The sequence below is a fragment of the Oncorhynchus keta genome, chromosome 3, assembly GCF_023373465.1.
Source record: "Oncorhynchus keta strain PuntledgeMale-10-30-2019 chromosome 3, Oket_V2, whole genome shotgun sequence".
Classification (NCBI taxonomy): Eukaryota; Metazoa; Chordata; class Actinopteri; order Salmoniformes; family Salmonidae; genus Oncorhynchus; species Oncorhynchus keta.
The window spans coordinates 2,344,784-2,359,923 of record NC_068423.1 but is presented as its reverse complement, the minus strand read 5'-3'; the positions used below and the strand labels follow the sequence as shown (position 1 = coordinate 2,359,923).

At 39.6% G+C, this 15,140-nt stretch overlaps 1 protein-coding gene across 17 annotated transcripts in view; it reads left to right on the top strand.

The window, feature by feature from the left end:
- The first annotated feature begins 667 nt into the window (after positions 1-667).
- The window catches only part of LOC118363680 (transient receptor potential cation channel subfamily M member 4-like), a 269,567-nt gene continuing 255,094 nt past the window's right edge, over positions 668-15,140 (top strand). For 15 of the 17 annotated variants that reach the window (XM_052486176.1, XM_052486179.1, XM_052486166.1 and 12 more), the window contains exons 1-3: positions 669-909; positions 4,324-4,385; positions 4,613-4,790. In XM_052486176.1, the coding sequence (XP_052342136.1) occupies positions 853-909; positions 4,324-4,385; positions 4,613-4,790 (297 nt within the window). In that variant the 5' untranslated portion in view covers positions 669-852. Of the gene's footprint in view, positions 910-4,323; positions 4,386-4,612; positions 4,791-15,140 lie in introns of all 17 variants that reach the window. The other 2 variants (XM_052486181.1, XM_035744809.2) reach the window with 2 other exon arrangements.

Here is a 15,140-nt window from a genome sequence, read left to right as displayed (position 1 = left end):
TTAATGCTAAATTGTAATTATTTTGGCTCTATGGCCTATTTATTGCCTTACCTCCCTACTCTTCTACATTTGCACACACTGTATATAGATGTTTCTATTGTGTTATTGACTGTACGTTTGTTTATGTGTAACTCTGGGTTGTTGTTTGTGTCGCACTGCTTTGCTTTATCTTGGCCAGGTCGCAATTGTAAATGAGAACTTGTTCTCAACAGGCCTACCTGGTTAAATAAAGGTTAAATAAAATTGTCCTCAGCCCAAGGTGCACCTGTGTAATGCTCATGCAGTTTAATCAGCTTCTTGATATGCCACACCTGTCAAGTGGATGGATTGTCTTGGCAACAGAGAAATGCTCACCAACAGGAATGTAAAAAAAGTGTGCACAACATTTTAGAGAAATAAGCTTTTTGTGCATATGGAACATTTCTAGGATATTTTATTTCAGCTCAATAAACATGGGACCAACACTTTACATGTTGCATTTATATTTTTTGTTTGTGTTATTATGAAATATTAAAGGTGGATAGTTTGGCGCATATTCAACGTTTACTATCCGCATTATTAAGTCATGCCATGCCTTAATTGTCTGTCTAGACTTGACTTGTTGTCCATATGCTGCATTGGTCTTACCCCATTTTCGCAATAAACTTTTTTCAGATTTCCTTCTACATACCCTTTCTTGATTCTAACCACACCTACCTAGCAGACGTGTCGCCGAATGTAACCACAACGAAACTGGATTTTCATACTCAATTCTGAACGCTCACCGCATGGTCAGTAATTTAGAACAGTTTTAGTCAAATGTGTAACTTATCTATTCATAGTTTTTCGGGAATAAAACGATAGGTATTTGAGATGAGCGATACGGAAGGAGAAGACGGCGGCGAAATGTCAAAGACCGAGAAAGATCAGGTGGGAATGCTTCCAAAATTTGTGAGAAATTGTATTCCGTTGTATCCTAAAGTTGACTGTACTATACAGTATTGATTTACTGCATGTGGGGGTTAGACTACGATTAAAAAAGGCTGAGAGTACCGTGTGTGGCGCGGCAGCAAACACGCTTTCAACACGGCTTCAATCAACATTTTGAAACTTGTCTTTCGAGTTGCCTAGCTATGCGCTACTGTAGAATGTGGGATAACAACATACTTATGGTATTATTCGTTTGTAAAATAAATGTTGGCTATTCTTCCTGGTATCACATTATTTTACAATTGGTCAATTGTACATCTGAGTGAGTTTTTACGCATTGTGATTTTGCATACACTGTTTTCCAAGCATCGCCAAAAGTATGTTGCATGACCATGAGTTTTTAAATACACAGCAAAGTCCCCTGTGTTAAATCCACACAGAGTGTTACATCTACCACTGGTCTGATTTAACACCGGCCCAGTGTATAGGGGTGCACACTTTTCAGTGTTAAATTAACACACTGCTTTAGTGTAAAGCCTTATTTGCGTATTTCCTAGAGTGCCTTGCCATTCGAGCATAGCGGGTTGAAGTACCCCCTGATAAATCACAATTAAAAAAAATATATATAAATAAAAGTTATCCGCACCAAATTAGTGCACTAGGCCTGTATTAATAATAATAATAATAATAATATATGCCATTTAGCAGACGCTTTTATCCAAAGCGACTTACAGTCATGTGTGCATACATTCTACGTATGGGTGGTCCCGGGGATCGAACCCACTACCCTGGCGTTACAAGCGCCATGCTCTACCAACTGAGCTACAGTATTACTCCTGTATGAGCTGAGAAAAATACTCATCAGCAGAGCGTTGAGAAAAATAAAATGTTTCCATTTCAGTCCTGTGGCCTTCACCAAGTGAGATCCTAAGAGAATATAATTAAATGTATAAAGTAAACTCACCCCATTCCGTACAAATGTGCGCCACCGCAATATTCAAACGAGGCTACAAAGAAAACTAATGGGACTGTGTTGACTTCAAAATCGGGGGTGTGAACTAGGTTTCTATTCATGCGTTGATCGACATGGTGATTGATGGCTCTAGTATTGGAGAAAAGTTGAAAAAGCAGACCCTCCGTTACATCATGTCGTAACGTACAGCACGCATAAAGCAACTATTTCTGTCTTACAATCTCTCCACCAGGTGTAGCACTTCTATCATCCTTTAAAAACAAGAAATGGACAGTGACGGGGGTAAGATGGATACCAAGTCATTTTTTTGCGACATCATTGCATGCGATCATCATTCTCAAAGCCGCTGTTTACTTCAAAGATCACTTGAGCACTGCCCTAAAAAACTATTAAAATTCAAACACAAATCTTCAAATAGGTATGTAATGACATTATATAAACTCTTTATATTGTTTCATTAACATTTTAGAGGCGATATTGTGATAAGTTGGACAGATTGAGTGGGGAAAAAAAGCCATTTTCCAACACGACATCTCTCCTTCTCACTATCTCGCATTAGTTTCGCTTCCCCACACTCCATTTTTAAAAAGACCCGACGGGGCTCATTGCCTGCTTGACTTATGCAGAAACGGGCAGCGTTTAGGTCATGTCATTTATTTTGTTGGAAAGGGGAGAAATTGTGCTCTACAATGGTATTGATATTACAGTTGATCTGGAATTATTAAGTTTTTGGGGCGCTAAAATAGTACGGACCAAGGCGATGTACGAGTTTACGTTATTCTTTTAACACAATACCATACATATTTTTATAAAGGGCCTAGCTTTACCCTAATACAGTGGCCTGAACTCATGGTTTTACAGGTAACAGTAGGACTGCAAGTCACATTATGCAGGCTTGGAATTCAGCAAGAGTGGACTGAATTTTTAAAAATAATTTTTATTCACCCACAATATGAGACTACCTAAACCAAGAGAGGGGACAAAGTACGGCCCGTCGGGCACTTCAAGCCGGCCCGCGAGAGAAAATATATATATTTTTTTTATTGTCCTTTTTTGTCCCCAATTTCGTGGTATCCAATTGGTAGTTACAGTCTTGTCCCATCGCAGCAACTCTCGTATGGACGCAGGAAAGGTGAAGGTCGAGAGCCTTGCGTCCTCCGAAACATGGCCCAGCCAAGCCGCTCTGCTTCTAGGCACAATGCCCGCTTAACCCAGAAGCCAGCTGCAGCAATGTGTCGGAGGAAACACCTGGCAACCATGTCAGCGTGCTTGCGCCCGGCCTGCCAAACCCTTTCCTAACCCAGATGACGCTGGGCCAATTGTGCGCTGCCTCATAGGTCTCCCAGGGATCAAACCCGGTCTGTAATGACGCCTCAAGCTACGCCAATCAAGAGGCACCTGCAAACTGCTAAAAATAAATAAATAATTGGGTCTCCCAAAAAATGCAACCCTCTGTAGAATTTCAAAATCCCGTTTTGGCTCTCGAGCCAAAAATCTGCCCACCCCTGACCTAAAACAGTAATGGGTGCAATAAATCCAAGTAACATGTTGGATTAGTTTAACAAACTGTATGTTATTTATATTTGAGTAGCACAAGATTAATGAATCAATCAATGTACATGCAAAGACATAGATATTAAAACAAACAATTCTAAAAATCAACAGAGCATGCTGGGAAATATGATAATAGTGGGTGTGGATTTTAATACTTGAATCAACACAAGAAATGTTACACTGAAGATCAACACTAGGTAAGACTGGCCTATTTGCTATGTAGGAGTAACAATATGGCAAATGGGTGGCAAACCGGTGGCAGATTACTTGACAATTATGCCATTGTTGATTAATGCTTTTTTCATTAGCTATTTTCTCTTGAATAATATGGCTATCCACTAGAAACTCATGACATGGACAATATGGACACAGATGTACATTTGAAGAAAAAAATGAATATATTAATACATTTTTTAAATATTATTGAAGTATAAATGACCACATTTTCCATAGATTACTTGTTAATTACAGAAACTTCAGGTAACTTTGGTAAATTACTGGTAGTTTTCCAACACTACATGGTACTTATTTCAAAGCACCTATTACCTTCAACCTTTGGGGGCATCGGTGAGGTTTCAAGGTGTCCCAGAAAAAGCTGGAGAAAAACTAGCAAACAGAAAACAGCAGCAAGATCAATATTTTTCACATGTAATGCATGAGCACAGTTTGACAGGGTTGAAATATAAAAAAACAGTGTCATAGTTTGGATTTAATATTACAGGAGGCCTAACAGTTAGGCCTCCTCTTAATTTAGTGAGGCACCCTGAAAGTCTCAGGGTGGAAACCGAACTCCTGCAATAACGCACCAATGTGTATTTTGCTTCTTGAATCAATCAAATATCAGCAATCTTGATGGTTATAAACTAACCTTCTAATTATAATTTCAGAGCTGGATACCCAAAATTATCAAGAAACGAGTGTGCACAACTTTCGTAGAGGATTCTTTCAGGTAAAGTCTAATCGCATTCCCAGTTTCCCACATTCTCTACATTTTGTTTTATTAACATTTCAAAATTTTCACCTATTGCTCAAAATAATGCAAGCTCAGGAGGCCAATAACTGTGTAAAGCTTGAATATAGTAATGATGAATATGTTATTCTTATAATGTAAATTATCAAAGTAATAATTAATATTTTCCTATGCTGCTGCTGATTGTCCCATTTCCTTTCCCTTAGTAATGGCAGGCTGTGTCAGTGTGGGGGTACGCGGGACACCCATGAGTCAGTGGCTCTGGGGGACTATTTCAGCACAGCCATCGTCAGCCACTGGGACAGCTCCCAGCATTCCTCCGAGTACCCCACCGACGCCTTCGGAGAGCTGGAGTTCGCCGGTGCCAGCAAGAGACACAGCAAAGTAGGTGTCTGTCTTTCTGTCTTTCTGTCTGTCTGTATGCTCCTCCCTCTCTCTACAGTGTTTCCTCCTTTAAAAGTTGTGAGCTTACACTGCTGGACTTAAGAGGTACCCAGCGTCACGGCTGCATTGCTCCAGACCACCGCAAGGGGGAGTGAAAACACTCATTATGTATTTGGGTCCCAAGGTTTTTATATGACCAATCATTCCGAGTGGTTCTAATGACGAATTTGACGCGAGCCACCCATCTCTGGTGACTTTCAAAGATGGCTGACAAAACACTATGGTGGAAGCAAATTTAAGTAATTATAACGTCATAACGAGTCAAGCAAAAAATGTACAATTGAGAGGAATATGTTAGTTAATGTAGAGACAAACGATTGTGCATATTTTTTTGTTATAAAGTACATTTATGAAAATCGCTATTTAGGATGTTTTTTTTTTCAGTCATATCCAATACCAGGTGTATCAAACTCCATGCTTTGAATGATGCTGTGTCTGCATGCATGTATTACAATTATACACTTCAACAGTGTTTACCACTCCTGCTCCTGGGACACCAATGATTACACATTGTAACTATGCAAAAGACTAGAAACCTTGGTTTAAGTAAAGGCTGATTTGTAGTTCATATATAGAGTGGGGCAAAATAAATATTTAGTCAGCCACCAATTGTGCAAGTTCTCCCACTTAAAAAGATGAGAGGCCTGTAATATCACCATAGGTACACTTCAACTATGACAAAATTAGAAAAAAAATCCAGAAAATCACATTGTAGGATTTTTAATGAATTTATTTGCAAATTATGGTGGAAAATAAGTATTTGGTCACCTACAAACAGGCAAGATTTCTGGCTCTCACAGACCTGTAACTTCTTCTTTAAGAGGCTCATCTGTCCTCCACTTGTTACCTGTTTTGATGGCACCTGTTTGAACTTGTTACCAAAGAGCTGTCAAAGGACACCAGAAACATTGTATACTTTGTATATTGTAAACAAAATTGTATACTTGCACCAGGCTGGGAAGACTGAATCTGCAATAGGTAAGCAGCTTGGTTTGAATAAATCAACTGTGGGAGCAATTATTAGGAAATGGAAGACATGCAATACCACTGATAATCTTCCTCGATCTGGGGCTCCACGCAAGATCTCACCCCGTGGGGTCAAAATTATCACAAGAACGGTGAGCAAAAATCCCAGAACCACACGGGGGGACCGAGTGAATGACCTGCAGAGAGCTGGGACCAAAGTAACAAAGCCTACCATCAGTAACACACTACGCCGCCAGGGACTCAAATCCTGCAGTGCCAGACGTGTCCCCCTGCTTAAGCCAGTACATGTCCAGGCCCGTCTGAAGTTTGCTAGAGAGCATTTGGATGATCCAGAAGAAGATTGGGAGAATGTCATATGGTCAGATGAAACCAAAATATAACTTTTTGGTAAAAACTCAACTCGTCGTGTTTGGAGGACAAAGAATGCTGAGTTGCATCCAAAGAATACCATACCTACTGTGAAGCATGGGGGTGGAAACATCATGCTTTGGGGCTGTTTTTCTGCAAAGGGACCAGGACGACTGATCCGTGTAAAGGAAAGAATGAATGGGGCCATGTATCGTGAGATTTTGAGTGAAAAACTCTTTCCATCAGCAAGGGCATTGAAGATGAAATGTGGCTGGGTCTTTCAGCATGACAATGATCCCAAACACACCGCCCGGGCAACGAAGGAGTGGCTTCGTAAGTTGCATTTCAAGGTCCTGGAGTGGCCTAGCCAGTCTCCAGATCTCAACCCCATAGAAAATCTTTGGAGGGAGTTGAAAGTCCGTGTTTCCCAGCAACAGCCCCACAACATCACTGCTCTAGAGGAGATCTGCATGGAGGAATGGGCCAAAATACCAGCAACAGTGTGTGAAAACCTTGTGAAGACTTACAGAAAATGTTTGACCTCTGTCATTGCCAACAAAGGGTATATAACAAAGTATTGAGATAAACTTTTGTTATTGACCAAATAGGCCTCTCTCATCTTTTAAAGTGGGAGAACTTGCACAATTGGTGGCTGACTACATACTCTTTTGCCCCACTGTATAGAATAAAAAACAGTCCATCCTGCCAGCATGCCCACAAGAGATCCACTCAGGAAAAGAATGACGCGAGGAACGAGATGGGAGTTTTTTGCTCTGAGACCGGCATAATAAAGTAATGAAACAAGGAGGGAGCAGGTTTTGAACCCTCAACATTTTGGCCCGAAGTCCAGCACGCTATCGACTGTGCCCAAATGTATTAATTGGGGTTGGGGCCGATTGTGGCCAAAAACACTTTATCAATTGTAGTCTTCAACATGTGGAAAGGGGTAAAAGTATTATTATTAGTTTTTTTACAAGCGTAGTAGCAGGATGAGCTATTAGCTGAACAATAGTCTATTCAACCTTTACTAAAGAATTGTCTAATAGCCGAGCTAGGTGTGAAGCCCCCTGCCCAACTTGAGCTAGGTGAAAATCCCCCCCCCAACTAATCATTTGTATCTATCGTTCCACATCTACAGAGGTTTCCGAAAATATTCACCCCCCCTTGGCATTTTTCCTATTTTGTAACTTTACAACCTGCAATTAAAATACATTTTTTGGGGGGTTTGTATCATTTTATTTACCCAACATGCCTACCACTTTGAAGATGCAAAATATTTTTTTGTGAAACAAGCAAGAAATAAGACAAACTGAAAACGATTCACCCCCCAGTCAATAATTTGTAGAGCCACCTTTTGCAGGAATTATAGCTGCAAGTCTCTTCGGGTATGTCTCTATAAGCTTGGCACATCTAGCCACTGGAATGTTTGCCCATTTTTCAAGGCAAAACTGCTCCAGCTCCTTCAAGTTGGATGGGTTCCACTGGTGTACAGCAAAACAGTCATATCACAGATTCTCAATTGATTGAGGTCTGGTCTTTGACTAGGCCATTCCAAGACATTTAAATGTTTCCCAATAAACATCTCAAGTGTTGTTTTAGCAGTATGCTTAGGATCATTGTCCTGCTCGAAGGTGAACCTCGGTCCCAGTCTCAAATCACTGGAAGACTGAAACAGGTTTCTCTCAAGAATTTCCCTGTATTTAGCACCATCCATCATTCCTTCAATTCTGACCAGTTTCCCAGTCCCTGCCAATGGAAAAACATCCACACAGCAGGATGCTGCCACCACCATGCTTCATTGTGGATGGTGGTCTCAGGGTGATGAGAGGTGTTGGGTTTGCGCCAGACATAGCGTTTATCTTGATGGCCAAAAAGCTCAATTTATTCTCATCTGACCAGAATACCTTCTTCCATATGTTTGGGGAGTCTCCCACATGCCGTTTGGCTAACACTTTAAGCAATGGCTTATTCCTGGCCATTCTTCTGTAAAGCCCAGATCTGTGGTGTGTACGGCTTAAAGTGGTTCTATGGACATATACTCCAATCTCCGCTGTGAAGCTTTGCAGATCCTTCAGGGTTATCTTTGGTCTCTTTGTTGCCTCTCTGATTAATGCCCTCCTTGCCAGGTCCGTGAGTTTTGGTGGGCGGCCCTCTCTTGGCAGGTTTGTTGTGGTGACATTCTTTCCATTTTTTTACAATTTATTTAATGGTGCTCCGTGGAATGATCAAAGTTTCAGATATTTTTTAAATAACCCAACCCTGATCTGTACTTCTTTTCAACTTTATCCCTGACCTGTTTGGATCGCTCCTTGGTCTTCATGGTACCCCTTGTTGAGTGGTGTTGCAGACTCTGGGGCATTTCATAACAGGTGTATATATACTGAGATCATGTGACACTTGGATTGCACACAGGTGGAATTTATTGTACTAATTATGTGACTTCTGAAGGTAATAGGTTGCACCAGATCTTATTTAGGGGTTTCATAGCAAAGGGGGTGAATACATATGCACGCACCACTTTTCAGTTTTTTTTTTTGAAAGAAGTAATTATTTTCATTTCACTTCACCTATTTGGACTATTTTGTGTATGCCTATTACATGAAAAAAAATACAAATAATTACAGGTTGTAATTCAACCAAATAGGAAAAACGCCAAGGGGGATGAATACTTTTGCAAGGCAATATACCTACACGTATCTACCTACACAGTTAGTGTTCTGAAATAAAGAAAAATGTATTTATTTATTGGTCATGGCTCCCGAGTGGTGCAGCAGTCTAAGGCACTGCATCTCGGTGCAAGAGGCTTTACTACAGTCCCTTGTTCGAATTCAGGCTGTATCACATCCGACCATGATTGGGAGTGCCATAGGGCGGGGCACAATTGGCCCAGCGTCATCCGGGTTTGGCCGGAGTAGGCCGCCATTTGTAAATAAGATGTTTTTCTTACCTGACTTGCCTAGTTAAATAAAGGTTCAATTTAAAAAACAACTGGCGGCAATCAATACAGAGGTTGGTGCTGAAAATATAGCTAACTTGTTATGCAAGTGTTGCACACCAACAGATGTAGAGAACCTACACCAGTCAAGCAATTCATTTCAACAATAATATTCATTTTAATTTGACTTTACAAACAACAAGAGGGCTTAATTGGAGTCTATTTCTTCAGAGCCTAGACCTATATAAAATTGCTTAACTGGATGAGGTAGGCTAATAAGCTTAACAGCCTAATTAATTTTATTTTTAAATTTGACCTTTATTTTACTAGGCAAGTCAGGTAAGAACAAATTCTTATTTTCAATGACGGCCTAGGAACAGTGGGTTTAACTGCCTGTTCAGGGGCAGAACGACAGATTTGTACCTTTGTCAGCTCGGGGATTCGAACTTGCAACCTTTCGGTTACTAGTCCAACGCTCTCCCTGCTGCCCAAATAGAAGTAGGATTTATTTTATTAGCCCTACTTACAATTGCAACTGGTCAGAAATGTAGCATACTACATAATACAATAGTTTAAAGGAAAAAAGTCTGCACGTTCTAACTAAAACAATGTAAATAATATTGAAAAGCGCACATTTGTAAATCCCAAACTCTAAAAGTAATTGGAAAGTTACATACAAATTATGTGTGACACAATAAAGAATGTAAACAAGATGTTATGTTTTTATTTACATTAGTATGGACAACTGGAAAACAGGTTTTCAAACTTGTTTTTCACAACTGTAGCAGGTGTAGCCCATCATGCAAATGTTTCCTATTAGCAGGACAATAGACTTTTTATAACCCGGCCACTGTTGTGAAAATCCCTCAACTTGCAATGTATTCGATGCTTAAGCACTCTAAAGTGTTACATTTCTAACTCAAAACAGCAGTACAGTATTTCTTCATCAACATCTTTATGCTTTCGTTAATAAAATAATGAGAAAAATGCATTCAAATGGGGATGTTTATATAAACTACATTTTAGACGCACTTCCACCCAGCTCCACGACCACAGTTAAAACCTTGCTGAGATGAATGTATTTTTTGCATTGTTCTGTCGTCAATTTCTCTTGCCAAAACATCTTGATGGCCTTGACTAGTTCATCTTTGCTTGTCGGAGTTACGGATGAATGTTTTCAGTTGATGCCAAACAAGTTCGATCATGTTTAAATCAGGAGACCAACATGTATAGATTATTTTTTACATTACATTTTACCCCTTTTTCTCCCCAATTTCGTGGTATCCAATTGTTTTTAGTAGCTACTATCTTGTCTCATCGCTAGAACTACCGTACGAGCTCGGGAGAGACGAAGGTTGAAAGTCATGCGTCCTCCGATACACAACCCAACCAAGCCGCACTGCTTCTTAACACAGCGCGCATCCAACCCGGAAGCCAGCCGCACCAATGTGTCGGAGGAAACACCGTGCACCTGGCAACCTTGGTTAGCGTGCACTGCGCCCGGCCCGCCACAGGAGTCGCTGGTGCGCGATGAGACAAGGATATCCCTACCGGCCATGCCCTCCCTAACCCGGACGACGCTGGGCCAATTGTGCGTCGCCCCACGGACCTCCCGGTTGCGACAGAGCCTGGGCGCGAACCCAGAGTCTCTGGTGGCACAGCTGGTGCTGCAGTACAGCGCTTTTAAAAAAAAACATACCGTAGCCTACCGAAGGTTTTGTAGGTCTTTTACTTATTTGTATTTAACCTTTATTTTACTACATGAAGGTCTACTTACTCTGCTGGTGTCTTGACCCAGTTTATGCCCTCATTTGCAATGCAAAACCTTGCGGCAGTGTGTTTTGGCTCATTGTCTGCATTTGGAGAAGAAAAAATACATTTAGGTACAATAATAGAAATATACATGTAAATAGGCCTTAAACGTAACAAAATATTGCTATAATCCTACATAGAAATAAGCGATGTGTACCCAGAAACACCTCTCTGACAGGGTCCAGCATATCTCTGATTTCTTATCTTCATCGTTTTCATCAAGCCAGCTTCTTTCTATGGTGCTATCCGTTTCAGAGTTAGGACTGTAAACACCAGAGGACTTGAAAATGAGCCGGTGCTGAGAGGATCACCAAAACTAAAGGTATTTTGGTTTCAGAGCATTTTATATAAAAAAGAAGGTATATAGCCAATCAATGTGTAGGCATACTGTGTAATAAAATCGATAATTGTCTACTTCAAACCTCTCTAGGTTATGTGGGACGCTAGCGTCCCATCTGGCCAACAGCCAGTGAGATTACAGAGTGCCAAATTCAAATACAGAAATACTCATTATAAAAATTCAGAAAACAAAACATATTTTACATAGGTTTAAAGATTAACTTCTTGTGAATCCAACCACGTGTGTCAGATTTAAAAAATGCTTTATGGCGAAAGCATACCTTACGTTTATTTGATAATAGCCCAGCAGACAAATCATTACAAACAGTAACCAGCCAAGTAGAAGAGTTATACAAGTCAGAAATAGAGAAAATTAATCCCTTACCTTTTGATGATCTTCATATGGTTGCACTCAGAATACATTCATTTACTCAATAAATGTTCCTTTTGTTCGATGAAGTCTCTTTATATCCAAAAACCTCCGTTTTGTTTGCACGTTTTCTTCAGTAATCCACAGGCTCAAACACAGTCAAAACAGGCAGACAAAAAAAAAATCCAAATTGTATCCGTAAAGTTCATAGAAACATGTCAAACAATGTTTATATTCAATCCTCAGGTTGTTTTTAGCCTAAATGATCTATAATATTTCAACCGGATAATAACGTCGTCAATATAAAAGGTAAACAAGAAAGGCACTCTCTCGGTCGCACAACAAAAGCACTCTCTCTGTGACACGACAAGGGTCCACTCATTCAGACTGGTCTTACTCCCTCATTTATCAGAATGCAAGCCTGAAACCATTTCTAATGACTGTTGACATCTAGTGGAAGGCATAGGAACTGCAATTTGAGTCCTAAGTCAATGGATACTGTAAACTGTCAAATCAGTTCTGTTATACTCACAGACACTATTTTAACAGTTTTGGAAACGTTAGAGTGTTTTCTATCCACATCTACCAGTTATATGCATATCATATCTCCTGGGCCCGAGTAGCAGGCCATTTAATTTGGGCATGCTTTTCATCCAAAATTCCGAATGCTGCCCCCTACCCTAGAGAAGTTAATACGTGAATGTGTTTTTGGAGAGCTTACAACCATGCTGACAACCATCCGTGGAGATCAGTGGACAAAGGGCTGGAAAAAACGCATGGTTGCCAAGAAAGCGGTTGAGGCTAGGGTCCTTTTTTCAGAATTTCCGCCTGACTGACGTGCCCAAAGTAAACTGCCTGTTACTCAGGCCCAGAAGCCAGGATATGCATATAATTGGTACCATTGGATAGAAAGCAAAGTTAAAATAATATATGAGACTATAACACAATTTATATGGCAGGAGAAAATCCAAAGAAAAACCAACCAGAAGTTGTTTTTTTGGAGATCCCGTGCTCTTACAATGGAAAGCTATGGGTCCTATGCAATTCCTTCTCCCAGATTGCAATTCCTATGGCTTCCACTAGATGTCAACAGTCTTTGTTCAAGGTTTCAGGCTTGTTTCTTCCAAAATGAGGAAGAATTTTGAGTTTTGGTGCTGGGAGTCACAGTTGGAAATCAGTCTGTGGGTGCGCGATTAAGACGACGCAGTTTCTAATCTTACTTTTCTTTTGAACATACTTCTTTCTGTATGAAATATTATAGTTTAATCACATTTTAGGGTGCCTGAGGATGAATTAGAAACATAGTTTGGCTTGTTTTAACAAAGTTTAGTGGTAGCTTTATAGATTCCTTTGTCTGCATGTAGAACTCAAATCAATTGCGCCAACTAAACTGACTTTTTGGGAAATAAAGAAGCATTTTATCTCACAAAACGACCATGCATGTTGTAGCTGGTACCCTTTGGATTGCAAATCAGAGGAAGATTTTCAAAAAGTAAGTGATTATTTAATCGCTATTTGTGATTTTATGAAGCCTGTGCTGGTTGAAAAATATGTTAATCTGGGACGCTGTCCTCAAACAATCGCATGGCATGCTTTCGCTGTAAAGCCTATTGTAAAATCGGACAATGCAGTAAGATTAACAAGAATTTAAGTTTTTAACTTCTGGATGCACCCATCCCTTTAGCGGGATCCTTTTCATCAACATCCGCTCAATTGCTGAGTGTCAAATTCAAATTAAATAAAAAAAAATATTAATTTATAATAATTTTCATGAAATCACACGTGCAATATAGCAAAACACAGCGTAGCTTGTTGATAATCCACCTGGCGTGTCAGATTTCAATAAAGCTTTTCGGCGAAAGCATAACAAGCGTTTATGTAAGAACATCTCTCTCAGTCGACAAAATATTACAAATAGCTAGCAGCCAAGTAGATTGGTCATGAAAAGCAATAAATTAAATCGCTTACCTTTGATGATCTTCGGATGTTTGCACTCACGAGACTCCCAGTTACACAATAAATGTTCATTTTGTTCCATAAAGATTATTTTTATATCCAAAATACCTCCATTTGTTTGGCACGTTATGTTCAGAAATCCACAGGCTCGAGCGGTCACGACATCGCAGACAAAAATTCCAAATAGAATCCGTAAAGTGCGTCGAAAGATGTTAAATGTTTTTTATAATCAATCCTCAGGTTGTTTTTACAGTATTTAATCAATAATATGTCAACCGGAATGTAGCTTCTTCCATAGGCGAAAGAGAGAAAATGGCTGTTGCGCATGAAAAACTCGCGATGGGTTCTTTCTCGCTCATTTTTCAAAATAAAAGCCTGAAACTATGTCTAAAGACTTCACAGCTTGAGGAAGCCATAGGAAAATTAATCTGGTTGATATCCCTTTAAATTTAACACACAAGAAGTTAACCGATAAAAGACAATTGTATGTACCTAGATGTTTAATATCCATAATCTTTAAGATTATTTATTTGAATTACAAATTAGTGAGAATGTCTCACCCCATGTTCAAGAATTGCCTTTTTCTCACTCATTCTAGGTTAAATAAAAACAAAATCTTCAAAATATCATTACTTTTTAAACAAAGCGATGTATTATTAATTCCTTTAGAATGATAAAAGTCTCTTATCTAATGGAAATGCCGCTTAGATATCAGTTTAGAGTCCTCCAATCCTCTAAATGTAATTGTCGGCGGAGAGTTACGTCATTGAAAAAAATATGTTTTAGGCCTACCATAGGCGAAATGAGTTTCACTAGTGTTGAGTAATGTTCTGTTAAAAATGGTGTAGGTCTTATTTATTTCAAGAGAAAATTGAAGTTAGAAGCAAAAGCCTGCAACTGTTTTAGCACTGTTTCACGCTGCTCTGAGGCAAGCATGGGGACTGGTCTCGATAAATCAATTAGTTTTTTTACTTTCACTTAATCTCTGTTTGGGTATTGGTTAGACAATCGTTTGAAAATTCCGGTGCAGAAATGTTATGCTCTTAGTGCAAACTTTATTTAACTAGGCAAGTCAATTTTTATTTACAAGGACACAGCCTACTCCTTTGTCCCTGTCGGGGAATTGAACCCCGGTCACGCACGTGCCCTGCGGGGATTCTTTAGCTAAATAGCCCAGTACTGTACTGCCTCCATATTTTCCGTTCCATCCTAATGGAAACCCAGAGGGTTTTTAGTTTTTCTTGGAATAGAAAAAAATATAATATTAATCAAATGAATTAAGCAAGTACCAGTTAAAAGTTTGGACCCACCTACTAAATCCAGGATATTTTTTTTAATTTTTTTTACTATTTTCTACATTGTAGAATAATAGTGAAGACATCACAACTATGAAATAATACATATGGAATCAGTTAAAAACAAATTCTTATTTACAAGGACAGCTTACTCCTTCCTCCCCATCGGGGATTTGAATCCCGGTCTTCCATGCGCCCCGCATTCTGTAGTACAGAAATGGCCTGCTCTCCCTTATGTAAGGAATTAG